The 27,443-nt window shown below is 32.6% G+C and overlaps 4 protein-coding genes across 7 annotated transcripts; all 4 read left to right on the top strand.

The window, feature by feature from the left end:
- Positions 1–6: 6 nt before the first annotated feature.
- Positions 7–2,940, top strand: LOC106775956. Its single transcript, XM_014663217.2, has 2 exons — positions 7–1,090; positions 1,963–2,940. Exons 1-2 carry the CDS (start codon positions 323–325, stop codon positions 2,026–2,028), a joined length of 834 nt encoding a protein of 277 aa, XP_014518703.1. The 5' UTR covers positions 7–322; the 3' UTR covers positions 2,029–2,940.
- Positions 2,941–3,819: 879 nt separating this feature from the next.
- On the top strand, positions 3,820–6,237 carry LOC106775908 (ATP synthase gamma chain, chloroplastic). Of its 4 annotated transcripts, none has more exons than XM_014663155.2 (2): positions 3,820–5,144; positions 5,911–6,237. In XM_014663155.2, exon 1 carries the CDS (start codon positions 4,009–4,011, stop codon positions 5,134–5,136), a length of 1,128 nt encoding a protein of 375 aa, XP_014518641.1. In that variant the 5' UTR covers positions 3,820–4,008; the 3' UTR covers positions 5,137–5,144; positions 5,911–6,237. The 4 variants fall into 4 exon arrangements, with proteins under 4 accessions (XP_014518641.1, XP_014518639.1, XP_014518640.1 ...); XM_014663153.2 differs by having other exon boundaries at positions 5,893–6,237; XM_014663154.2 differs by having other exon boundaries at positions 3,820–5,148.
- A 3,685-nt stretch (positions 6,238–9,922) lies between these two features.
- Positions 9,923–22,067, top strand: LOC106775746 (starch synthase 3, chloroplastic/amyloplastic). Its single transcript, XM_014662912.2, has 17 exons — positions 9,923–10,049; positions 10,176–10,427; positions 10,561–10,612; positions 10,708–12,048; positions 12,790–13,004; positions 13,303–13,573; positions 14,246–14,421; positions 15,499–15,606; positions 16,002–16,111; positions 17,304–17,409; positions 17,942–18,112; positions 19,356–19,484; positions 20,073–20,255; positions 20,725–20,856; positions 20,959–21,070; positions 21,224–21,347; positions 21,629–22,067. Exons 2-17 carry the CDS (start codon positions 10,305–10,307, stop codon positions 21,762–21,764), a joined length of 3,489 nt encoding a protein of 1,162 aa, XP_014518398.1. The 5' UTR covers positions 9,923–10,049; positions 10,176–10,304; the 3' UTR covers positions 21,765–22,067.
- A 1,539-nt stretch (positions 22,068–23,606) lies between these two features.
- LOC106774906 lies at positions 23,607–25,825 on the top strand. The gene has a single exon (XM_022787213.1). The coding sequence runs from the start codon at positions 24,634–24,636 to the stop codon at positions 25,153–25,155; it is 522 nt and encodes a 173-aa protein (XP_022642934.1). The 5' UTR covers positions 23,607–24,633; the 3' UTR covers positions 25,156–25,825.
- The last annotated feature ends 1,618 nt before the right edge of the window (positions 25,826–27,443 follow it).

Raw genomic sequence — 27,443 nt, 5'->3', positions numbered from 1 at the left:
CAATGCCCACTTGGTGAAATTGGCTCCCGAGTTGCCCCCTGTAAACCTTCCTCCTTCTGTTCGTGTGGTTTCTCAAACTGCTTTTAAAGGGTTCCGGTGTGGTACGTCTAAAGTTTATCCTCCTGGAGGTGGTGTAGCTGTTTCTAGAGAAGATCATTTTGCTTCTCAAATTCGTCATGGCGAGAAATCTGAAAATGTTCATCCTGTTATAGGTGCAAAGCCTGCATTGAATGACACTGTCACAGATTCTCAGTCAGAAAGATTTGAAACTGTCGAAGGCAGATCTATTCAGGCAGAAAAAGGTACCTGTACCGATCTTGAGATGCATCCTCTCTTGTTCCAGGTCACTGAAGATGGCAATGTGCCTTATTACCCATTGAAATTTAGTTCTGGCACTTCTAGTTCCTTCAGCTTCTTCTCAGGAACCCAACCACAATTAAATCTCAGTCTCTTCCATAGCTCTCAGCAACAAAGCCACATTGATTGTGCTAACAAGTCCTTAACATCAAAAAGTTCCATTCTAAGATCTGGAGGCATTGATTTTCATCCACTTCTACAGAAATCTGGTGATGCACAATCACCTAAATTTGATTCCAATAAGCTTGAATCACTGGGCACTAGTGGTGTGTTGGCAATAGCGAATAGATCTTCTGGCCTTACTGACAAATCTAATGAACTTGATTTGGAGATTCACCTTAGTTCTGTATCTGGAAGGCAGAAATCTGTGAAAAGTAGACAGGCAAAGGCACATGATCCAGCAGGGTCCAAAAAAACTGTAGCAATTAGTGGAATAGCGAGGGAATCTCTAGAGGACAGTCCTCATGGTCAGCAGGGTGGGGAAAATGTTTCAGCAAGCGGTCGTGGGCTGGCTTCAAGTTACCCTTTGGTTGATCCTAATGATAACATTGCCAGATATGATGTAGATGATATCGGTGATCAGTCTCATCCTGAGATAGTGATGGAGCAGGAGGAGTTAAGTGATTCTGAGGAAGATATGGAAGAACATGTAGAGTTTGAGTGTGAGGAGATGACTGATTCTGATGGAGAGGACGGTTCTGGCTCTGAACAAGCTCATGACGTTCAAAATAAGGTATTTGGTTTAAATTCTCACTTTCCTTCTAGTTTTGTGTAGGCCTGTCTCTCTGTGTTCATTTATAAATTACAAATTTTATCAATAAGGAGGAGAAATACAATTTACAAATTATTACGATTTGAAATAACATATATCTTCTCTTGTATAGTTTTTCCCCCGTACTTCAGTCTTCCAAATTAAAATAGAAACTAAAAGATTTATTTTGTTTGTAAAAAAAAAAATCCATTTTCAAATTTAATTACTAAGAAATTCCATTTCTTATTTTTTGTACTAATTTTTGAAAATAGAAATTAGATGAAGACAAGGTAGTATAATTGTAATTAAATGTGAAAACAATGGAAAACATTTTTTCAAAGAATTAGGCCGGTACATCTTTGTTTCCTAAGATATGTGGAACTGGCATTGTTATCCTTGTTCTTTAGCTTTACTACTAAACTCACTATTTTCGTATTAAATTAAACTCTTTAATATGTAAAGTACTTAACTTTTTGTTTGAGTCATACATAAATTGAGAGGGCTTACTTCTATTTTAATGTTTGTACTATTCGCATTATCCTTGTCAGCCTGTCAGCTCTGCTGGCTGAGCCATATCTAAGCTCTAAATAAATAGCTAGCTGATTCATTGGTTGCATGTAATTTTTCGCTTTTCTTTTTCTGATGCTTCTTGCTTTATGAGTATCTGATGCATTGTGAGCCAGTATTTTTAGAACAGTAGAGCCTCCATGGCAGTTAGTTAGTGGTTGGTCATAGTAGTCCTTTATCATGCTACTTAAGATTCAAGACCCCAGTATTCTTCTGAAGCTAATTCATATTCTCACTCATGTTTATTTTTCTTCCCTTCTAACTCTCTTTTAACTTTGTTTCATTAGGAGGTCTCAATTTCTTCTGAAGAAAATGTTGTAAAGTATATGGCTTGCATGAAAAAAATCAGGTGAGCCAAGGGCCAATTCTGATGCTCAAGTTGATGGCGGTCTCCTTACAAATAATACAGCTTTGACAAATGAGGAACAAGATGACCGAAGTAGTTCTTCATGGCTAAGTTTAGACTGTGCTCGGCACGTAATCCTGTACTTTCAGAGTCCATACTTGGACACGGTACAAGTATGATTGGGGAAGCTTCTGCTTCTAGAAACTTCTCAATTGGTAAAGTTGTCACAGAGGAGAGACATACCATAGACATAGTACAACAGCCAACTGTTGGTCCTCACGTGTCTACCACTCCACGAATACCCAGGAAGCGTTTTGGCAAACCAAATGCAAATTTAAATATAGGTCTGACTGTTGAAAGATCAAGCAATGATGGTAATAATGAAAATGGTTGATTTAAATATTCTGGCAAGTGGGGTTCGATAAGGATTGACTATCGAAAGGTCAGGCCACCATGGGTTGATTGTAATGTTCTGTCAAATGGAGTGCAAATATAATTGAATTTTGCACGGTCACGCCATGATGATAATGTGGAAGTTCGTTGATTGGTGCACCATCTGAACTAACTGAGCTTGTTTTTGTTGTTGTTGCTTGGCATCTAATATTGTTGTTGCTAGTGCTGGACGACAGTTAACAAGAAAATAATGGGAGAATCTTCAATTTTTTGGACGTGCTGCACTAAGAATTGAGACTTTAATTTTGAACTATTGTTACTAGCAATGGTTGAAGGTATATTGTCTTTGTAAATATGTTGCTAGAGGTCATGGGCAAAATTGGCCTTGGTTCTTTTCTTATGGTGGAAGTAATGAATTGTATATGCTAACCTTATTACTGTTAACTAATTCTGATGTCCCAACAAGTAATGTTCAAGAATGTGCCCAGAGCATGTTGGCAAGCAATCCTTTGGACTTTCCTTTTCACTGCTTTCTCTTGCATTACTTCTGTTAAAAGTAAATATTATACACTGCTTCTATCTAAAAGAATTTCATGTTATGGTAAAACTACCTATTCCGAAGACTTAACCAGACATTTTCTAACTTTGTACTTGAATATAAATGTTTAACATCAATGAACTTGCAATGTAGTCTATGTGCTGTATTTTATTAATAAAGCATAGAAAGGGAATACCCTTGTACTGAACAAATATTGTATACCGGATTTTCAAATAAAAATAAAAAGAAAAATAATTTTTTGATATATTTAATTTTTTTTACATTTATTTAATATTATTATTTTTTACTTTTTAATTAATTTATTTTTAAAATATAAAAATTTATATTTTTATATTTTGTTAAATAAAGGTAAAATTGCATATTGAATTTAATACACAAATTAAAAAGTACCTGCATGAATTAAAAGCATGTTAAATAATAACTATTTATTATTCAACCACTCGATGGCACGATTCCTTGTTATCTTTTTTACCTAACATAATTGATGTTTCTTTTTTGTCCAAATCTTGAAACATTTTATAATGAATGTATTAAAAAGAGTTAATGTATGAGACGAACTGCTATGTTGCTATATCAGTGTTACTGACACAAGACGTGTACTTCAACCAGATTGAAAATTGTCTTCTCCAGCGAGTATTAGTTACGAAGTTAAACTGAGAAGGAATCAGCACTCGAACAGCCGCATATACCTTTGGCAATTGCCACTCAGCACCAGTCATACAAGCCACGTCATAATTTGGACCCACAGAATTCCCTTACGTGGCTCTCTCATTCCACCACTTCAAAATCGTTATCTTGAAACCTCATCCACTTCCTATCATCACCTCCACTCATTTTCCACTTGTAACTTCCATGGCAATTGAGAATCCTAACCCAACACAACACAAAACAACCCATTAACACAAGGAGAGGATAAGACCTCTCTCTCACACTCACAGAAACAAAAACAAGGAGGAAAAAAAATCTCAAAATAAAGCAACCAAACCCACACACCAACAGCCTCCTCAATCTTCTCAAACACAAGATCGACAAACAATGTCTTGCTCCAATCTCACAATGCTTGTGTCCTCCAAACCTTCCCTCTCCGACCCCTCCAACCTCTCCTTCCGTTCCGTTCTCAACCCTTTTCAGCTCCCTTCACAAAACCCAACTTCATGCACCCCTTCACGCTCTTCCTCTACCCAGGTTCAGTGTGGTCTCCGAGAGCTCAGAACCCGCATTGATTCTGTTAAAAACACTCAGAAAATCACTGAGGCAATGAAGCTTGTGGCAGCTGCAAAAGTTAGAAGAGCTCAAGAAGCTGTGGTCAACGCGAGACCCTTCTCGGAGACCCTCGTTGAAGTCCTCTACAACATCAACGAGCAGCTCCAAACCGAGGACGTAGACATTCCTCTAACAAAGGTGAGGCCAGTAAAGAAGGTTGCACTTGTCGTGGTCACTGGCGATCGCGGCCTCTGCGGAGGCTTTAACAACGCAATCATAAAGAAAGCCGAGAATAGAATTAAGGAGTTGAAGGAACTTGGTTTGGAATACACTGTCATCAGTGTTGGCAAAAAGGGTAACTCTTATTTCCTTCGCAGGCCTTATATACCAGTTGACAGGTTTCTAGAAGGTGGTTCACTTCCAACTGCTAAGGAAGCTCAGGCTATAGCTGATGATGTTTTCTCACTGTTTGTGAGCGAAGAGGTTGACAAAGTGGAGCTTCTGTACACTAAGTTTGTGTCACTGGTGAAGTCAGATCCCGTGATTCACACTTTGCTTCCACTGTCACCAAAGGGAGAGATTTGTGATATCAATGGTGTGTGTGTTGATGCTGCTGAAGATGAGTTCTTCAGGTTGACCACCAAGGAGGGAAAGTTGACTGTGGAGAGAGATGTTGTGAGGACTAAGACTTTGGATTACTCACCAATTTTGCAGTTTGAGCAAGACCCAGTTCAGATCCTTGATGCTTTGTTGCCTTTGTATTTGAATAGCCAGATACTGAGGGCCTTGCAGGAGTCTCTGGCCAGTGAACTCGCTGCAAGAATGAGTGCTATGAGCAATGCAACGGACAATGCTTCAGATTTGAAGAAGAGGTTGTCCATTGTCTACAATAGGGAGCGCCAGGCTAAGATCACTGGCGAAATTCTTGAAATCGTGGCTGGTGCAAATGCCTTGCAATAGTGCAATTTGTAGGTATTGTTATCATTCTCATTATTATATGATGTGTTTGTCTAAGACTAAAGCGGAAACGTTTTTTGTGTGTTGTATTTATTATTTTCCTTCTGAACTATGTATGTAATGAATTAATGATAAGATCTATATATAAAGATTCAGTGAGTTCATGGACATGTTGTGAAGTGGTGTTTCACATACTTTTGCAAAATATTCCACTGCAATGTGGTGATTGTGTTTGATACCGGAGACATATATTATAACGGGATGTATAAACTAATAAGGTTGCCTCTGAACCATGGGGTCCTCAAGTGATAGCTGTTAATAAAATATTATATCACTGAATCCTGATTCATGAATTGAAACTGAGTACTAAGCAGAATGACACATAACATGGTATAGATGAAAACGGCACAGAGAAAGATAAGCCATCTGTGTTAGATGGACTTTGGATATCTAAATCACAGTTTCACCACAATACTGAATCTTGGTAGTTTTCCTTCTCAGAGTTTTTGTATTTTTATTTGATTAGAGAAAGTGAGAAAGTAGCTTCTTATACCAATTCTACTAAATGTAGCAGTGCATGCATGTAATTTGTCTTGTGCTAACATTTAATAAGTAAACATTCTACTCTCATACTTCCATGCAATGAAGTTATGCCCGCTGAAAATGTTGTTTGGAATTTCGATTGGTTGACCAGCATATGTAGCTTAGAAAATGCACAAAAGATGATGCAATTTTAAAAGGCCATCTTATATTCGTCAGGTTCTGGTTTGATCTCAGGAGATAAGCACCTAATGCATTAGAGTGAAGAAATTGTTCTGGAGCTTCTCAAAGGAGGTCAACGTACCCATTTATGTCTTGTCTTCTCCTCAACTTGGTTCTGATTTCTAAAGCAGAAAAGTTCATTGTTCTTATTATGGAGCTGTAGGGAAAAGGAATATGAGTACAGAGAACACCTTGTCTGAATAAATTACTTGCAAAAAAATGACATGCACAATTTGTATTTGTATAATAAATCATGTGCAAAGTAATATAAACCCTTTGCCATCCATCTATTTGACATTCGAATTTGTGGTGACATTATATAAGCAGAAACTTCTTCTTAAACGCTCAGACCAAATTGATCACTGTTTTGTTGAATATCATTGCAATGAACACTTCTAAATACAGGAAATCGAAGCTTTCATTGCAACATAAAAGAGTTTGATACCTCAGACATCTTTAGCACACTTCACATTCTTTTTATCTTTACTGCAGTTTGTCAATTTGAACCCACAATTCTTATTGGTCCAGGTATTATTTTAATCAAACATGTACTATTCAGTTTGTATATGGATTGGATGTGTATTCTTCATACTCCTCTTAAATATCTTCATCACGTATACTTGTTGCTTTACTCAATCTTTCTTCAAATTCTTCAACGAATGTAGCTGCAGCCAATTTTTCCATTATCTTTTGTTTCTGGGCGTGAAACAAGACTTTCTTTTGGGATTTTTGTCTTCTTGTTTTGTTGAATATCATAGCGCATCCACTTCATTATGAAATAATTTCAAACCAAATTTAGAGACTAGAGCTTTTGTTGGACAAGGAAATAGTAACAAAATAGAGAGTAGGATCAACACTAGGATTGTTTGATTACTGTTCTTTCTTTATGTTGAAGAATGAAAGAAATGGGAAATTGAAGATAAGGATCATTAGAAGGATTTGAGTTTAGAGAACATGATTAAAGTGGTTGAGACCTTTCAAAAACAGATAATGTTTCTTATATTCGCCAAAAGATTCACAGTTTCGTGTTGGATTCATCCCAAAGACTTTTTAGTCGATGAAACAAAGTAGAAAGAGATCTTTTACCTTAACTCATGAACATCAAACCATCTAAAACTGTTGCTTCTACTGAATCTTTTTTGAAGATCTATTCAAAGCTCTCTTGCACTATCAATGCAGTGGATGCTCTGTGAAATTTTATAAGAAGAAATGTGACTGATAAAAAAAACGACCATTTGTTACATTTCTTCCAATATGTTTATGATTTTACTCCCCTGGTAGTTGAAGGTAATTTTAATTTTATTCTTAAGAATAATATTTAGTCTTAAAAGATTGAATATGTTTATGACTCAATAATTATATTTCGTCTTAAAAGATTATATTTTGACTCAAATTTTATTCTTTATTGTAGCTTAAGGTCAAAGAAAAGCAATGAGAAAAATAACTTAAAAAATTATGTTTAAAGAAGTTAGAATGAGAAGTAAATGTATTGAGATAAATATGTTACAATTTTCAAATGATACTTTTTTTTGAGACAAAAACAAAGAAAATTAATTTAAATAGATAAATTAAGTTAAAAGATGTAAAAGGTGTTAATAGTTTAATTTAATAAGCTAATAAAGAAAGATACATTTTTTTTCCAAATATTAAAAATTTAAAAATTACAAGAACTTTGCATTTATATTTTTAATATTTTTTTCTAAAGAATGAGTTGGTTTTTCTAATCCAAAGTTAATTTGATTATGAGATAAGACAAGATAGACATGACATTTTTATCAAAATTAAAAAGAATATGTTCAAAATAGATATTTTTTTAATTTAAATTAAAAAAACAAAATTTAATTTAATATTTAAATAGAGTAATTTGATATATAATTTTAAAAAAATTGTTTTAACATGAATATATAAGTTATAATTAGACTTATATATTAATTTGGTTTCGTGTAATAAAATTAAGATTTAATTGAGTTAAGAAATAAATATAGAAAATAAGTTCAATATTCGAACACTTTATAACACTGTTAATTACATGGTATGACCAGTGAAATTAGCATGTGATATAATATTAATCTTTACACGTGAAAAAAAAAAAGCTAAAAAAACTAAAAATACTACTAACAAACATGCAAAGATGACGGTAAGACTAATTCAACATTTATATAAATTTAATAAAAATGAATAAATTGAACTAATGTAACGTAAAATAAATTTTAATTGAAAAAAAATACTAGGATCAAAATAAAATACCAAAAGTTAAAAAAAAAATAATTAAACCAAAATTTTGATATAGGATTCAGTCGATTTAGAATACAAAAATAAAATGAGATGCAATGTTTTTTATTGGCAGTGTTCCGGTCTTGCTCATCTGACTCGTTAATCTAATGTACTCATCACACCTATGACTTTGTTGCTTGCTATTACAAGGACACATGGATATATAAATTTAGATAGGACGATGATATTTTAACAACTCTTTTTTAACAATTTTTGACAATAGGACACGTGTCACTATTTTATTGGTCTTTTTGAATCTATTTTAAAAAATATTTGAAACGGACTAATCATAAATTACCACGTATGCGTTGTCAAAAAATTTAAAAAAAAATTGTTAAAAAGACTTTTTCTATTTAGATATTGGACCGTTGATTGCTTTTCATACATCAAATTAAAAAGGAAAGAATCTTATAAGGATTACACGTAGAATATTCCTTCACTATTCAAAAAGAAAAATAAATGGTGTATATATAAAAGTGCTAACTCCCTAACATAAATAGAGTCATGCTGTTTTTTCATAATAATAAAAAAATTAAATTATTACTTTTTCGTATTGTTAAAAAAATTAAATTAATAAAATAATTATTCTAATTTAACAATCTTAAAAGTTTGCAGATAAGGATGATAACTTAACATCATGCATTTTATAGCAGAAAAAATATTAAATAATGATGATTGATTGGTGTGGATACACACACACTCTCATATAAAATATTTAATAATGATAAATGAAAAGCATTAACTATTGCTATAAAATGGAAGAACATCTTCTATCATCATACTATTTTCTAACTTATCTTAACATAAAATTAAACATTATTTGTTTTACTAGATATGTTCTATTGATCTTTTTACAACATGAATACAAAATAATTCTACCTCATAAAAGTACGGAGAGTTGAATAAGTCAGGTTGAAATTGTTCATTTGATATAGAAACCCTAAAAAAAATCATATATATATATATATATATATATATATATATATAAATAAATAAAATCCTTTGAGATAGATTCAAACTGCATGAATATTACTTTCTTCTTAGCAGAAAAAGCAAAACCAGAAAACCGACTTCACTTTCATGTGTTGTCCTTTAAAGTTAATATTATAAGTCCGTGAATGTGATTACAAGTTCCCATAAAGCAATGATCCAAACCAAGAATTTTGCACCAAGAGATTGTCTTCGCCTTCTCGTCTTACATCTGGCACATTCTCGTTGGCCTTTATCTTATTGTAATGTCGAATGTGTTTATAGATATTCTTTAAGTTTTATTCTGATAATATTTGTAATGAAAATTAAATTACAGATCAATATAAATTAACAAAATGGAACTCATATTTTAATTGAAAAAAAATATACATCTAAGTTTGGTCCTAGATTTTAATATAATAATGTCAAATCAAAGTTTGGAATAGGAATATCTTGGTTACAACTATTAAATTAAGATCATACATATGATTACAAACTTTACATGATATTGAAAAATCTTAATTAACATTTGCGTAGTAGTCGAAACAAAATTAGACTAAGACACACAAATTAAATAATGTGTGGAAGCATAAGTAGTTTTTGAGTTGGCAGTGTTTGAGAATTAACCTAAATGACAAAAGAAATGGAACACTGGACACCAACATTCGACATTACAATAACCACTCAAATATAAGTGAATATGCACCGTTGGATGAATTATCGAAGTGTGGTTACTTCCATGAACGAATTAATGTAAACTTGGCGGAGCAAAAATAGCAAGAAATGGTATAAAAAAACAATCAGAAATAGCGCACACACATCACTGCCCACCACTTGACTGTCATATGTGTGGCTCAAACTCCGATATACTGAAATCAATTGACACTATCGCCGAACTACTGCAAGTGCATGTATCATCCTCTCCTCATCGTCATCTCATTTTCATTCTTTATGTTTTCGTAATTTGTTTTTCGTTTTGTATACAGTACACTAATATTTTATTTTGTTTTGCTTTTTTTTTATGATTTGGCGCACAGATTCATGGGCATGTTGATTGATTTTGGAACATTGGATTATTAGCACAGTTGCATTGATCAAATGCTCGCACCACAGCGCGTATAAAAGAGGAACAAAGAACGAAACTTTGTTGTTGGAAGTGAGTGGTTATGGAGATGTCTTTGCAACTAAACTGCAAAACCGTGTTCCCCTACAGAAGCGGTTGTGTGAAGCTGAACCCGTTTCCTGGGGTGTTACCTCGTCGTTCTGTAACGTTTCAAAGTGGTTACATGGTAATTGCTAAGTTTTTTCATCTTACTCTTTTGTATGCTTTATGTTTTCTGCCTCGTACCTTCTCTTTTTCTTAAATTGGATTAATGTGGTGGTGAGTATTAGAGTTTGAGTACTTTTTCTTTTGGGTTTCAGTGTTCCCCGTGCAAAGCAGTTTGGGGTGTTTCTTTCGTCAGTGCCAGTGCAGGTTTTTTCATTTATCTTATTTGCTTTTTGTTGTTTTGTTGTTTTAGGATTAAGAATTTATGAGTATATTTTTCTATTAATTTTATGGTTTGGTAGATTTTCCTCGGAGGAGGCAACAGAAGAAGGTGGCAGTTACAAGGCCCAAAGGCACTGCTGCAAAGGGTTTTGTCCCAAGCAAAAGGAATGCAAGATTGAAGAAGGGAGATTCATTAACTCCTGTGGTCAGCGAGGTTTCAGGGGGCGATAAGAAACAAACAGTTGATGTGAATATTGATGATGATAAAGAAGAGGGGGTTGAATTTTCAGAAGACGAGAGGTTTGAGGTTATAGATAGAACTGATGAAATTGTTGGGGATGTGGGGGAATTATTGTTGTTAGATGAGACCGTGGATGTTATTGAGAGCAGTCAAGCTAGCATTTCTATGACTGATGAGGATGTTGAGGTTCTCGAGTTAAAGGATTACAATGGAGGTGTTGGGATTGTTGAAGATTCAGGAGAAGGGTTGTTGGATCATGCCGAAATTAAGGAAAGTGTTAAAGATACAGATACTGATATCCTTGGTGAAATAACTGAGGAAGCTGTTGAGGAATCAAGCACTGCTGATGATGATAGAATAAAGGAGGAAGCTTCTCGGCTGTTGAATTTGGAGTTGGAAGAAAATCAGCGCCAGCAGGAGATAGAGAGCATAGCAGAGGAAAAAGTTTCTCAAGGTACCAAGCTGTTTGTATATCCTCCTGTTGTTAAACCTGATCAAGATATAGAAGTGTTCCTTAATAAGAGCCTTTCAGCATTAAGTGATGAACCGCACATTCTAATCATGGGGGCTTTCAATGATTGGAAGTGGAAATCTTTTTCCGTTAGGTTGAATAAGACACGTCTGAATGGAGATTGGTGGTCTTGCCAGTTATACGTGCCAAGAGAGGCCTACCAGGTAGATTTTGTGTTCTTCAACGGAGAAAATGTCTATGACAATAATGACCAAAAAGACTTTCGCATACCAATTGAGGGAGGAATGGATGCATTAGCATTTGAGAATTTCTTACTTGAGGAGAAACGTAAAGAATTAGAAGAACTTGCTAGGGTGCAGGCTGAAAGGGAAAGACAAGCTGAAGAGCAAAGGCGAATTGAGGCAGACAGAGCTGCAAAGGAAGAGGACAGGTCACGGGCGAGGGTGGAAGTTCAAAGAATGCGAGAAACATTACCACAATTGTTGAAAAATGCTGTAAAATCAATGGATAATGTTTGGTACATTGAACCTAGTGAATTTAAAGGCAACGACTTGATCAGATTATATTATAACAGAAGCTCAGGTCCTCTTGCACATGCTAATGAAATATGGATTCATGGTGGGCACAATAATTGGAAGTATGGGTTATCAATCATTGAAAGGTTTATCAAATCTGTTTTAAAAGGAGATGACTGGTGGTATGCCGATGGTATGCTCTTTTACATATCTATGCTTTGTCTTTGAAGTTTTTTCATTTCCTTGAAATTAATCTTTTACTAGACATTACAAAAGATGACGAATAGAAAAAAAATGTGCTATTATGGGACTGCACGGAGTTGGAGTTTTGCATCTCTATTTATAATGGCCACATGTTTTCCGAATGAAGGAGGACTTATGCCATATATATACTGTGGTATATGGTGATTCATTAGGTGAATGGTGTGACTTTGCAGATGAGATTCAGACACATGATTCTTAAGTGCCTTTTTTATCCACAAGAAAAACCATAATGAAGTGAAATTTATATATAGATTTGTCATGTCCATCATATAATTTATAGAAGAAAAGATTGCATATTTAAGGGACAGGGATATTTGTGTTTATGGCTATTATTTTGCATAAAATCTTTGATGAGAATTTTGAATCTTGAACATTTTAAGTTATACAACCAATTTTGAATTCTAGGATTTTTACTATATCTTACATTTGGCTGAAATTTCATAGATTGATAGAAAGAAAGAGGCAGAGAGAGATGGATTTCTTTCATGAAGCATAGTTGTTTAGTCCTAGAATTTAGACATCAACTCTTTAAATTGTATAGGTCAAGGACCGTATCATGGTCAGCGAAGGAATTCTAGTTCAGAAGATGGATAAAAACTTGATATTAATTTTGGGATTAGTTTGAAGAATGCAACACATTTTATTGATCAATTAATTATATTTTATGCAGTTGTTGTACCCGACCAAGCTGTTGTCCTGGATTGGGTCTTTGCTGATGGCCCACCTCAAAAGGCAGGTGTGTATGATAACAATCATAAACAAGATTTCCACGCCATTGTCCCTACAGTTACAACTGATGAACAGTATTGGGTTGAAGAAGAGCAATTGATATATAGAAAGCTTCAGGAGGAGAGGAGGTTAAGAGAGGAAGCTATACGTGCCAAGGTTAGTTCTGGCACTGGGTGACATTAAGTCGTGGTCTAAGATGCTTCAATTGTACAAATAAGCTTTTCAGTTGTCTGTTCTTTCTTGTACCACATGTTGTAAATATATACATAACAAACAAGTATAGTATATTTATATAATCGAATTTTGGGTATGGAGGATGAGTTCACCTTTTGCTCAGAGTGTAGTTCTAGATTGATCCCTATAACTGTTTGCCTATGTAAGAGCATTTCTTTTTCTTTTAACTGATATTTAAACTAATACTTATGTTGTTGATTGTTCTTATCCTTTTTTGCAGGCCGAGAAAATAGCACAAATGAAAGCCGAAACAAAGGAAAGAACTTTGAAAAGATTTTTGCTTTCTCAGAAGCATATTGTATTCACGGACCCACTTGATGTTCAAGCAGGGAGTACAGTGACAGTATTTTATAACCCCTCCAACACAAATCTAAATGGAAAGCCTGAGGTTTGGTTTAGAGGTTCATTTAATCGTTGGACTCACCGTAATGGTCCATTGCCTCCTCAGAGAATGTTACCTGCAGAGAATGGTACTCATGTCAAAGCCTCTGGTGAGTCTCTCCCATAGTTTATATTTGAAAGATGATTAGAGTCTAGACCATATTATTCCAGCAATTAGTAAAATAAAGGGTTTTAAAGGATGTTATTTACGAAATATGATTTTCCCTCCAAATACCACACTTTTGGTGCTACAACATATATGATGTGCAATTCAAGTTAGCAGATTGCTTGTCTTTTATATTAAGTGCATTGTTCTGCTATCAATCTGTGTTCACGGATACTACTACTTGAACAACTCTACAAGACACAAGGAGAGGCAACAGGTTTCCTGTGCCAGTGGATTCAATTACATATGGATTTGTGCAAGAAAAAATTTCAATATGCTACTGCATATATCAGAGATAAATATAAGGATGCAGATATTTTTGTATTAAAAATGATTCTTTTTATGCACCATTGGTGTGTCATAAGATGTGGGATGGCCTTGATCAGTCATAAATTTTATAAAGAAGGCTTCTAGGAGCTTCTAATGTGTAATTTATGGTTTGTGTTCGGATTCAATGTCCATGGATCTTATGTCATAATAGATTTTCAAGATGGAGAATTTCATTATAGTTTTGTAAAGTTGGTGTTATGCAAATTCATCAAGGGTATAATCACTTTGTTCTCTCTAGGGAAAAAGACATTGGCCCTGAAAAAGTTAAATGATTGTGTTTCTGCAGTTAAGGTTCCACTGGATGCATACATGATGGACTTTGTATTCTCCGAGAGCGAACACGGTGGAGATTTTGATAACAAATTTGGAATGGATTATCACATTCCAATTTTTGGAGGTATTGTAAAGGAACCACCTTTGCATATAATCCATATTGCTGTGGAAATGGCCCCAATTGCAAAAGTGAGCTAACTTATTCTGTGTATCTTATCTTAAATTTATGGACATGTCTCTGCAGACTCTTTTATTTCCAGGCAGGAAGATTTCAGGAAATTACAGTGAAGGAATTTTACTTTTTGTCATTAGTTATGGTGTGGCCTGAATGACCTCTTCCGTGTTGAATTTTCACTTGACTTTGTCTAATGGAAACTTCGTAATATGTCAACCCTTATTAATATTTGTGAACTTTTATGAAGAGATAGACATAATTTCCACATGATAAGTGTGAAAATTCAACACTATAGGATCCATTCCCAACATGGCAACAGTTACTTTTTTGGTGATGTTTTCATAAAATAAATAAAAAAAAAATCAGTTGCAGTTTCTTTATGCTTTCAATATTATTCTATGAAAGTTGGATTTGTAGGACTGGAAAATTTGCATACTCCTTTTCATGGGTAAAGAATAAAAAATGGTTTAACTTTTCATTATCCGAACTATGGCAGGTTTAAGGGTATCATTGAACATTCCTTGAATATATGGGATGTTAGAAATATTTCTTGAGCGAAAATAGTAAAAAGTTATGATTAAGAACATTTATTTTTGGCATATACTGTAAAGCATTTATTAAGAACATTAGTGTTTGGCATTTGGTAGTTTTAATTGTTTTGGCAGTCAGAACTTTTCTGTCTGTCAGTCTTTCCACTTTTGTAATCTTTATCGTCTTAAGTGTCATTGGGGGAAGTCTTGTTAATAATCAAACTTCTCTGATTATTTTCTTTTCCCATTTTGTATCTTTGTAGAATAAAGAAAGAGGATTCAAAAATACCTCCCTAAGTGCATTATTTTATTAGTGATTGAAAAGAGAATTTTGAACATCTTGAAAAAGGGTGTTTCTCCTCTTTATTAAAATGGGTTGCAGTAGGACAAAATTCCCTGATGTAGCTAGGGTACATATGAAGGGTAACTGTTTCCATTAATCAGCTATTGTTGCAAATTTGGTTCAGAAAAAAGATTGTTATTTATTACTATGTTATGCAGAGAATACTTGTGAATAAATTTAACACATTTGTCTGTTTCTGATGTATTAATTTTTGGCAGGTTGGGGGCCTTGGTGACGTTGTTACTAGTCTATCCCGAGCTGTTCAGGATTTAAATCACAACGTGGACATTATTCTTCCAAAGTATGATTGCTTGAACCTTAGCAATGTAAGTTTTTTCTCTCTACCTGTTGCCGTGGTACTTATTTTACATCTTATACTCTGCATTGGATGTATAATGTCTATTCCAACTTGATTCAAAACTTTTATGTTCTTCCTTAAGTTCCTTTTGAACACAGCATGGTGTTATGATAATCGCTTCTAGAGTGATGTAGTTTACTATTCAATATGAAACTGATTGATAATAGAGATAAGGGGGGGACACAGATATTGTTTGGGTGCCTTCCTCTTCTTCACATTGAGCATTTGCATCAGTGGCTGCATCAGTGGCTTGGCTATCTTAGAAGACACGAGTGTCTAGAAAAATGCATTTTTTGTATTTTTGTGCTTTTGTATTTTAGCTATTGTTATTACTAGCTACTAAATGCATAGCTTCTAATGTAGGTAAAGGACTTTGAATATCAGAGGAACTATTTATGGGGAGGGACTGAAATAAAAGTATGGCGTGGAAATGTTGAAGGTCTCTCTGTCTATTTTCTGGAGCCTCAAAATGGGTAAATGCGTTGGTTCTCCAATCTGTTCACTAATGTGTGTCAATTTGCAGTTCCTTATATTCAAGCCTTGTATTTTATTTTGGAAAATACATTTTTCTCATCAACTTTCTCGGTTAGGAAAATATCTAGTTTTAGATTGCAGGCAAAGTTTATGGTTGCTCTACTCATATAATTGAACTTCGACGGTATTATAATCAAATTGCTTGATGGCAATCTTCAAGGCTTTGGCTCTTTCCTTTTGTTCGGGGATAAAAGAAAAGCAAAGGAGAAAAAGAAAGAATTCTTCAATTTTTTTTTTTGGAATTACAAACAAAGAACCTTGGGAGAAGATTCTCGTTCCACCTTCCCCTCTTCTACACTCTTCTCCTATTTAAACAAACTCCCTACACCTAATACATTAAATTTCCAATACTACTTTTTTTAATTAACAACCTTTATTCTAACTCTCTGAACCCTATCAGTTGATTGATCATCACCGGAGGTGGCCGAGAGGTATCATAGTTTTAGGGGTTGAGAAGTAAAGGTGGAAGGTGGTGGTAGGGTACATGTAATCAACTTGCTGGCTAGGTGTTCAACATGCTTTTGAAGCACTTACTCACTTACCACCAAACATGAGACCAAATTATTTCTGAGTAGCATGAAGAGGGGTTGGCTAAAGTTTGAAATTTCCATCACACAGTTGTTAAACCCAAATTTGTACAATACTTGGATAAATTTGTACAATCCAAGTTTTTCTCTTTCAAATCTTGACCGTAATTATATTTGAATGTCAACTGCAGGTTTATTTCTGTCAAACTGTTTGAGGAATTTAAATTAAGGATGAGATAAAATCTGTCATCACTTCTTCAAGAGAACAGATGATACTTTCTGTACCTTTAAAAAATAGTGTATATTATACATAAAATAAGCCTTTGGACGTGACAGAAGCAAATCAAATATGTGAAGAAATTATTTAATCTCTCCAGTTGTATATATTATGGAGTATATATATTCAACAGATTGAATTGATAGTTGTGAGCTGTATTATGTTTGACATTGGGGGCTATTTTCATTGTAATTATCTAACAAGATATTTTTTCTTTTATTTTGGGTAGGTTCATTTTTACTCTTTGCTGCAATTAAGCTGATTTGAAAACTTTCAAATGTTTCACAGATTGTACTAAGCTTAACATATCAATATTTTTTGGTGCAGGTTCTTTCAAGTTGGCTGTGTATATGGTCGTGGGAATGATGCAGAGAGATTTGGTTTCTTTTGTCATGCTGCTCTTGAGTTTCTACTCCAAAATGGATTTCATCCTGTACGAAATTTCATACTACTGACTAAACTGTTCATTTTATTTATTTTTTCATTAAAAGATGTCAATTTTTTAACTTCCAATTAACATTTCCTTTCCTGATGTAAGAGTGAATGAAGAACTATCTATTATTCTTGGGATGTTGTGTGGTAACTCAATATTTTCTCATAACCCACCTGAACCGAGCAGTTTTTTTATGAGACTTGAGAGTGGTCAAAACTAGGACAGTGGCAATCCCTACTTCTTTTTAGGGTAAATGCAATTTGCATGCATTTGTGTAATCCCTCCACTTGACCTAAAAACATGATACGCCTGCCTTTTGTAATTCCATGCATTTGTGTAATTGTATCTAAGATTCCGATGCATAAAACAACAAAAACTTTTATCAGCCACTTTGAAAGTGATCAGCTTTCCTATTTTGGGCTAGATATTTCTCTTTTAAATTTATTTAACATGCCATTTACATAAAGGAAGTGATCTCGGGTTTAACAATGTTACCGAGGATGTATTTTAATTGGATATAGTAAATGGGCAGGATATCATTCACTGCCACGATTGGTCAAGTGCTCCGGTTGCATGGATATTTAAAGACAACTATGCTCATTATGGTCTTAGTAAAACACGACTTGTCTTCACTATTCATAACCTTGAATTTGGAGCCCAATTCATTGGAAAAGCTATGCAATATGCTGACAAAGCTACAACTGTAAGTGCTATCTTAAATTTGTCAATTTCCCTAACTTTCATCCAATATTTGATAAATTTAGTAATCATTAACTAATTGTTCCAAACATCAAGTTGTCAGATTACTTTTCTATCAAGCCTTTTGAGGCTTGGAGCATGCACAATGTACACACCATACCTACCTTGTACTAAAATTTCCACATCATGTTATCCCAAAAGTTTATTCAATAAAATTTTAATTATTACCATATATATATATATATATATATATATATATATATATATATATATATATATATATATATATATATATATATATATATATAAGGGCAACAAGGTTTGAACTCAATACCACTTGGTTAAGAAACATAGAATATAGATAGTTACCATGTTGAGTGAACTCACTACCTCCTCCACACATACTATTTTTAACAAGTGATTTTTTATCTCTTTCCTAACATTAGTGACGACTGAAGATGATAATTTTATTTTGTGATAGCAATTAGGAATTAACATTTTTCTAATTTTTTATTTTTTATGCAATGTTTGAATTAATATTTAGTTAATAACTTGATAAATAATTTATGTAAAATGTATGTTTAAGTCAAAATTATAAGGATGGTATAAGGAGTTGCCTGAGAGTTTACTCAAATCCGGTGTAACATGAGGAAGAATGTAGGGATGAGTATTAAAATTATAAACCTACTTTGATACCCACAGGAGATTTTAGGAGTGAAATGAGTAGACACCTATTATTCCTAAACGCTTCAATAATAAAAAAAGTGAAAGAAATTAAATAAAAAATGTATATTATAAATAATTCATGACTCATTTTTTGGCCTTGTCTCATAACACTTGACTATGGAGCTTATTGAATAAACTTACTTAGCCAGCTTTGAACTTGCTGACTATATTGCCTCAAATGGACTATGTTTTCCTCCAGGATCACGGAGAGGACCATGTGCTGATTTTTTTTTTTTTTTTTTTTTTTTTAAAAAATAATCTTAGCTTATGCTAGATAGCTTTAATGGAGAGAAAACGTTTTATTATCTTATGGAAGCAAAACAATTTGTAAATGTGCACTTACAAGGTAAATCATTTCCTGTCAAGGATTTGATTGGCACTCATCCGTTTAAATATTTCCCCATATTATAATTTTATATAACTGTGACATCAGATTCAATCTTGGAGTTTAAATTGAATCAGCAATTTGAAATCAAGAAGCTGGTTATGATTTTTACATCATGGTCATTCATATTTGGCAGGTCTCCCCCACATATTCAAGAGAGATTGCTGGTAATCCTGTAATTGCTCCTCATCTTCACAAGTTCCATGGTATAATAAATGGAATCGATCCAGATATATGGGACCCATATAATGATAAATTCATTCCTGTAAGTAGACATATACACAGATCTTTTTATTCTTTTCTTAGATGGGTCCTAGAATGGCATGTGGTTATCAAAGTTATCCCCAACAATGTGGCTTCTTGTATATACTAACTAAAGTTAGAAAGTTAAGCTAGAATAATGCTGATGATTTGTGTTTATCTTGATCTTTTACTTTGGATAATCGTATTGAATAACTCCATCCTATTTTGATTCTTACTAGTGACTTCAAAATGATGCAACTGATTCTGTGAACATACTTGCCTCATGTTTCTTATGTAACGTAGTGATTGTGAGTGTTTGGGATGAATGATCAATATGCAGAAATATGCACTTGGAATATTACTTATTACTCAACTGTTAAAGTTTCAACAGTGCACAACTGCATGCAATGCTCTGATAAGTTTAACATAGACAAGTTTTAAGCAGGACTTCTTAAATGAAAATGGACTGAAGGATTCTTTTTATTTAGTGGAGTTCGTTAATGGCTACACTGGTATCTTAAACTCAATTGATGCCTGTGCTTATTATATAGAAGCTATTTTATTTAGTTTACTAAGTCAATTATGACCATTTCTGATATCATTATTCCAGGTATCATACTCATCAGAAAACGTTGTTGAAGGAAAAAGAGCCTCTAAGGAAGCCTTACAACAAAGGCTTGGTTTAAAAAGAGCCGATCTTCCTTTAGTAGGAATTATTACTCGACTGACTCATCAGAAAGGGATCCATCTCATCAAACATGCCATATGGCGCACCCTAGAACGTGGTGGGCAGGTATTCCTTTTTTCTGTTTCACAAAGGTGTACACCAGCAATGCCATAGTTGCCTTCATAATAGCAATATGGGATAATAAAGTTATATGCATTTTGACTGTTGTTTTTGTTATCATTACAAAATAATTTACCTGATAACCGATGCATTATTAAATATTCTTTTATTAAGCTGTTGGATCTCAGTCCTCATCTCCCTTGGGTTAAAGATAGGTGGCCACTTTTGGACCTCCACTTAGGAGTTTCAATTTTCAGTCGAATGATTTTGCAAAAGTAAACATCTAGGACGAATGATATCTTGAACTTAGAACCTACTTTGACCCTTTACCTTTCTTGAATAAGTTTTATACTTCAAATAGGTTCTGCCAAAGTATGACGTTTAAATTTGTTATTAGATTTTCTTGTTCCATTTATAAATTGTTTACTGATGTTTCATTTAATTAGACAAGTCTTGACAGTAAAATGATATGCAGGTTGTATTGCTTGGTTCGGCCCCAGATCCTCGTATCCAAAATGATTTTGTGAGTTTGGCAAATCAATTGCATTCCTCTCATAATGATCGTGCCAGACTTTGCCTTGCATACGATGAGCCTCTTTCTCACTTGGTAATGAAACTGATTCTTCGGCAGCATTTTATCCATTATTATATATATACAGGCAAAAAACTAAGGGACGTTACTGACTCTTCTAGATTTAATTTGTTCTAGATATATGCTGGTGCTGATTTCATTCTTGTTCCTTCAATCTTTGAGCCATGTGGACTCACTCAACTAACTGCAATGAGATATGGTTCAATACCTGTTGTTCGAAAAACTGGAGGTCTGTACATGCTACATATTAATCTATCACATAATATTCATCGACCATTTATCTCATGTATATTTATATATGAAATAGCTTTTTATCTTTTATTTCTTTTTGTTCATTCAACTGCTTTGGTTCAGTTGACATTCATCTAAAATAACTTTGCAGGACTTTTTGACACCGTATTTGACGTTGATCACGATAAAGATAGAGCAGAAGCACAGGGTCTTGAGACAAATGGATTTAGTTTTGATGGAGCTGATGTTGGAGGTGTTGATTATGCTCTGAATAGGTGAATTCTTTGTCATATGGTTATATCATGAAAAAATCAATTTGCCAATAAAGTACTCCCAGCTATATATGATGCTCTCAGTAGTAGTGTCCCAATATTGTATGCTAAATTTCTTGCATTGGAATTTTCATTGGGAAAGAAGGGTTGAAAGTGACTTTGACACGGACAGAGGAAACCAAAGCATTTGGCATGTTTTTTTTTGGGTTATTCTACGTTATTGCCACACTCTTGTAAATGTTTCTTACAGCAAAGCAAAATTAATTTTATGGTAATTTTTTCAGGGCAATAACAGCATGGTATGATGGCCGTGATTGGTTCAACAGTTTATGCAAAAGGGTGATGGAGCAAGACTGGTCTTGGAACCGGCCTGCTCTTGACTATTTGGAGCTTTACCATGCAGCACGCAAGATAGAATGAGATCTAAATGGAGAGAGGAAGTAAGATGCAAATTAAGATTCATTCCTTTTACACAGATTTAGTAATAAGCTTTTTAGTCTTAGAATAATTCGTTGCATATAGCAAATCTTAGTGAAAATAACAACTTCAAGGTGACATCTGTTCTAGAGAAAACACTCAAAAGGTTCATTATTTTGTCGTCACGCAATAATAACATGTAATTTATATGGTTTTAGTATTTGCTAAAGAGGGCATGTTTTTTAATAGCTAAGCTTGTGGAATGCAGAGCAGAATAAATTGGAATCTGCAAGTTTTTTTTGTGCATTACATAGTTCAAAATCAATAATAGAAGAAAGAGTTTATGTCTGGATGGGAACCAGCACATACTCCATCGAGGAAAGGTGATAACATTGATGATAATCTTTTATTTATTAAACTCTACTACTTAATATTGAGGTTGTCACAATTGTCTGTTAACATTTTTTAAAGTTATAAAAACAATTTATATGATTAAATATTATAGTAAAAGGTTATAAAAAATATTGTTTAATGTAAATGTAAAAGTTAATAAAAAATAAAAGTTGGGTGGTGAAATTTCCTGCTTATATGCAGATGAAATAGTAATAATTATAATTATACATAAGAATAGTTCTAAGAGAATATTGTGTATCTATACTTAGGGATTTATCTTATTGGTGTTTACACTAATTTTTCAATTTTATTTTCTAAATAATTTTTTAAAAGTTAAAATAATTATTTTTTAATTTTATTCTTTAAATAATCTTTATTTAAATTTATTTATTTTTTCAATTTAATAATTTTAATTAAATTATCTATAAAATAAATAAAAATTATGTACAATAAAATTATGATAATATTATTTTATTATTATAAAAATATGTAAACACAATGCTGTGAGCATCTGTTTTCACTTGTATATGAAAATTCTATTCTAATTATAGATGAAATTGCTAAATTTTATACAAATGATCATAACATTGCATCATTTAAAAAATACAAGAACTGATGACGATAGTTTACTAAATAAAAGTATAAAATTTATTTTTAAAAAAATATAAGTGCAATTTTATTGAATATATAAGAGATATAAATGCTTACTTTAAAATTAAAAATATATATATCAATATAATTTCATATAACTTAAAGTAAATTTCTATTACAAAAATAATAGTAATTATTTTTTGTTTTAATATTTATCATCATTATTGTGATCTTCATCCTCATCATCATTAAGTATTTATAATGTTACTTATCTCTCTTTTCCTTAAACTGCACTTAGTCTATTAATTTAACAAGTACCAAGTTATCATGGAAGTTGCTGATTGCCTCCTCTAATGTGGACATTACATAATAAGGAATGATACATCTGTGGAGGACAGGAGCTCAGATTTAAAGACGATGCTCTTTCAATCTTTAAAAAAAAAATACTTTTGGTGAAAAAATATAAACCTAAATACAGGTTTCCACTTACTCATTAACTAAAATAAAAGAAATATATTATAGATTTTTCATTCATTCAAACCTATTAGTTATATGTTAAAATATAATAATAACATAGATAAACTTGTGCTTTTTAAATGTTTTGAATCAATAAATTAAAATATGTAACTTAAATTGTATTTATTTGATTTTTTATATCTAAATTTTCACTTTTTATTCATTTAACGTGAAAAGTCTCTTCGTCTAGTTATTGTTCTTTTATAGCTTCGTATTAAAAAAGGTATATATTCTCATTTAAAAAAAAAACAAATGGAATTCGTAAAACCTCGCAAAATAACTTCAAAATACATTTTCCACGTGAAAAAAAATAATAACACTTCCTTGTGAAAAAAAAAAAACTATTTATTATAATTTTAAAATTTCTAATAAAATTAATTATTGTTCTTATGAGTATTATTGATACAAAAATATTAGCTTTTCAAATAATTGATCTTTACAGAAAATCCTAACTATTGGAATCTAAAATCTAAAATAATAGATGATATGAAATCAGAGAATAAGTTAGTAAAAAGTCCAAAGTTTTTGAAAAAATTGAAAATGTAGGAAATCCCTAACAGGCATCCAATGAAAAGAGAGTGCGAGTTCAGTGACTTAGCCAAAATAGTTGAGATGGAGGGAAGTTCTGCATGTATTGATGAATGAATGAGCTTTGTTACAGAATTGCGGATAAGGTTGAGGATTGTACGGTTACAGCCAATAGTCCCTTACCACCTCTCCAAATCAAGATGCAGATGCAGTTGCAGTTGCAGCTTTTAGAAAAAGATAACAAAATAAAAGCAAAGGAGAGTTTTGTTAATTGAAAATGTTACCATTACTTTGATCATTTCCAGCTTAATTAATGATTTATTATTATTTATGTGAAGTAATGGAGATTCATCCTCTTCTTTTCTGGACCAAACAATAATACAATGTGTACACAGATTTTCTGCTTTTGTTGGCTTTTTTCTGCCACCCCATGTCTTGATAAAAATAATAATGTACCATTCTCTGATTCTGGACTCGGATTTTCAAGGCTTCTTCCTTTGTACCGGATGGTATTTAACATGGGTTAATCACATTTACCATTTGTAAGTATTTGTTTTTTGAAAAGTTGTAGTTCCTTTTGGGTGTATATTGAAACAAAAGCAAGGTAGATTCCTGATGTTATTCCCTTACACCTTTCTGCCTTTTGATTCCCAAGACGAGAAAAAAGTTCATTTTATCTCATTACACCTTTAGGTGGAGAAGTCTCATCACTTATCCGTTTCTATATATACTGAAAAAGCTAACTTTCGCATCACTGCTCATTGCTCAATCTTCTTACACTCCTTTCTGCGTTTCACAAACATCTCATCCTTCTACGGGTGGCACTGTGGCAGAGCTAACAACAATGGCAGATCTAGGTGTTTTTCTGAATCAAAGGGCTGCTGCTGCTGCTGGAGGAGCAATGGGGAACAAAGATTTTGATGAAGATGTGTGGAGTGTGGACTACGAGAAAAATGATTCTGCCCAAAATACCACAAGGGCATGCAAGGAATCTTGTGGTTCTTCTTCTGCATGGCGTTTACCTGCTGCCACAAGAAAGATTCCAAGGGCTAGTTCCAACACCCCACCTTCTTCTGATGCTCCATTGTTGAAAGTTTCCTCAGAGCCCATGGATATCCCTGACTGGTCTAAAATTTATGGGAAGAGTTGCAAGAAAGGGTCAAGGGATGATGGTTCATGCAGCAAAGGTGGTGATGATGATGAGGATGATGACATGGTTCCTCCACATGAATGGATTGCAAGAAAGCTTGCAAGAAGCCAGATTTCTTCTTTCTCTGTGTGTGAAGGGATGGGGAGGACTCTGAAAGGGAGAGATCTTAGCAAGGTGAGGAATGCTATTTTGGCCAAAACTGGCTTCATAGAGTAGTTCTTAGTGAAGTTGTCACCACAGTCTTCAACCATGTCATGTCTCATCATATAAGCTTCACCAAATCTTCTATCATTGTTAGATTAAGTTACCATGCAATCGTTTTCTTTTTCTTTTGTTTTCATCATTCTCAGTATTAAATACTTTATTGGTACGGAATAGGGTGTCCTTTTCTGCAAGAAACTTGAAATGGAACCCCTCTACATGAAGCCAGAGCTGCCTTGTTTTGGATCTGTTTTTTGTTCTAAAGTTTTCTGGGAAAAGAAGGATTTATAGGGAAAGCAAAATAATGAGTGGAAGTGAGCAGTGGCAGCCTCTGAAAGTTTTGTGTGGATTTTTAATGAGTTTTTGGTTTGAGGCTAATGTGGGATACACCTTATAAATGGAAGAGTTCTTATTTCTTCATTCTGAGATTCATAATTATATATGTTTTAGACTCAACTATTCTAATGTAATAGTCTTTTCCAACTAAAGTTCACACAGTAAATAGTGAGATTTTGAAATTCAGGAATCACAAAAATTGACATCTAAAAATTCAGGAAANGGGCACANATTACATACCTTTTTCTATTATTTTAATTCTTTCAACCAATACATTATACTGAGTTTTAAATTTCTAAGTTAGGATACTTTTCGAACAAAGTTAAAAGTTAAAACAAAAATATGAATATATATTTCATTTTTGTCATGTATGTCTAAATTACCTTTCAAATCGGATAAAAAAAAATACTTGTATCACATCACTTTCTGATTATAATGGATTAAATTGAAATTTAACTATTTACTTTTTCTATGTTACTTTTGTCAACCTGTTAGAACTAAAGTTCCAAATCGGTGGATTTTCTGATCTGGTCAGTCCTCTAAACCCTATATATTAGGACTATGATAGTTTCTATTATATGTTTCAAAGCTTTTTCTTCGATATCATTATATTAATAATTTAAAACAAATTATAGTCAAATATGTTTGAAATTATTTTAGTACTTATGTATTTTCTTTCAAGTTTATGTTATTATTCTCTTTCTATATTTAGAAGAAATTTTTGTATTACATTCTATTTAGTAATTTTTTTATAACATATTAATAGTTTTTTTAATATTTTATTTTAGCTCTACTAGACAAAAATATAAAATTGTTTTTTATTAACACAAATCCTTAAGATTTAAGGGTTTATGTTTTGAAAATTTTATTTAAAAATGTAATTTTTCATTATAAAAAAATAAAATTAGTTCTAATTATTTTTTATTTTATTTATTATAAAAACATTACATTCATTGAAATTAAATTTTCTCTGGGAATCGTGGGGGCATAGAATATTAATAACTGTAACCAAATAAAAATGAGTTATTTTTATAAAATCTAATTAATAAATNAATTATTTTGTATATATTCTTTAACATAATCACCAGATTTCATTTCTGGTTCTTAGATATTTTATTACATTTTCTCAGACTTTGAAAATAAGAAATATAATCTGTTTTCTATATTTAAAACATCTCTTTCAACATGATAAGAAACTAAATAAATTATTGAATTAATTTTATTACTTTTCAATTAATAAATAATAAAATATAATTCTATTGTAAAGCAAAATATAATCTTTTTTTTCTAGTTTGGTATGACATATTTGTTAAGGATACATTTTTATTACTTTTAAATATATTTTTAAAATAAAAAATTATGCATGATGATTCTAAAATTATTAATAAAAAATTAAAAAAAAAAGTAGTCTTATATTTTTCCTATTTTATAATATATATTATATTTCTCTTATCGAGGTGCTACACTAAGATATGTACATAGAGACAGAAACAGATGTAGAGAAGAGGAATAATTAGTTTTCTTTTTTATTGTAATAGTTAGATTTTTTTTCACCTAATTTGATAAGTTGGCATTATTATTTTACTAATTGACCTCGAGTTTGCATTACTCTAATAATTTAATTTAAATTACATGACTTTTTGTTTAAAAATTATGTGTGGCCAATGAAGGATGTGCTATGATTATGGTTTACATTTCTAAGCACATTAACTAAGGTGATTTATGACGTTTTTAACAAACAATACAAAGAGGTGTATGCTTTTTCTTGAGTGTGGGGTTCTTATGGAAATACTTAAATCACACAATTTGAGTTGCATCCCAAGCTTAAATAAGCATACATGATTGAGCTACATTGTGGTAACTGTTGTAACCTTCTAGGATATTCAAAATCAGCAAGGTGACCACCCTAGGTTTCAACAAAAGGAAGTTATATCTAGATGCTCATTCTCCACTTAAAATAAAAAACC

Source organism: Vigna radiata, chromosome 10 (genome assembly GCF_000741045.1).
Source record: "Vigna radiata var. radiata cultivar VC1973A chromosome 10, Vradiata_ver6, whole genome shotgun sequence".
In the NCBI taxonomy this organism is placed as follows: domain Eukaryota; kingdom Viridiplantae; phylum Streptophyta; class Magnoliopsida; order Fabales; family Fabaceae; genus Vigna; species Vigna radiata.
The sequence above is the reverse complement of the archived record's forward strand: the minus strand, read 5'-3'. Positions and strand labels throughout refer to the sequence as shown.

What these genes read in the sequence shown, in the direction of transcription:
- LOC106775956 (XM_014663217.2), top strand. Translation starts at nt 323, where the DNA reads ATGCATCCTCTCTTGTTCCAGGTCACTGAAGATGGCAATGTGCCTTAT. An exon ending in CTCATGACGTTCAAAATAAG is followed by an intron (nt 1,091 to 1,962) that starts GTATTTGGTTTA and finishes TTGTTTCATTAG; the next exon opens with GAGGTCTCAATTTCTTCTGA.
- LOC106775908 (XM_014663155.2), top strand. Translation starts at nt 4,009, where the DNA reads ATGTCTTGCTCCAATCTCACAATGCTTGTGTCCTCCAAACCTTCCCTC.
- LOC106775746 (XM_014662912.2), top strand. Translation starts at nt 10,305, where the DNA reads ATGGAGATGTCTTTGCAACTAAACTGCAAAACCGTGTTCCCCTACAGA. An exon ending in ATGAGCCTCTTTCTCACTTG is followed by an intron (nt 20,857 to 20,958) that starts GTAATGAAACTG and finishes AATTTGTTCTAG; the next exon opens with ATATATGCTGGTGCTGATTT. An exon ending in GTTGATTATGCTCTGAATAG is followed by an intron (nt 21,348 to 21,628) that starts GTGAATTCTTTG and finishes TAATTTTTTCAG; the next exon opens with GGCAATAACAGCATGGTATG.
- LOC106774906 (XM_022787213.1), top strand. Translation starts at nt 24,634, where the DNA reads ATGGCAGATCTAGGTGTTTTTCTGAATCAAAGGGCTGCTGCTGCTGCT.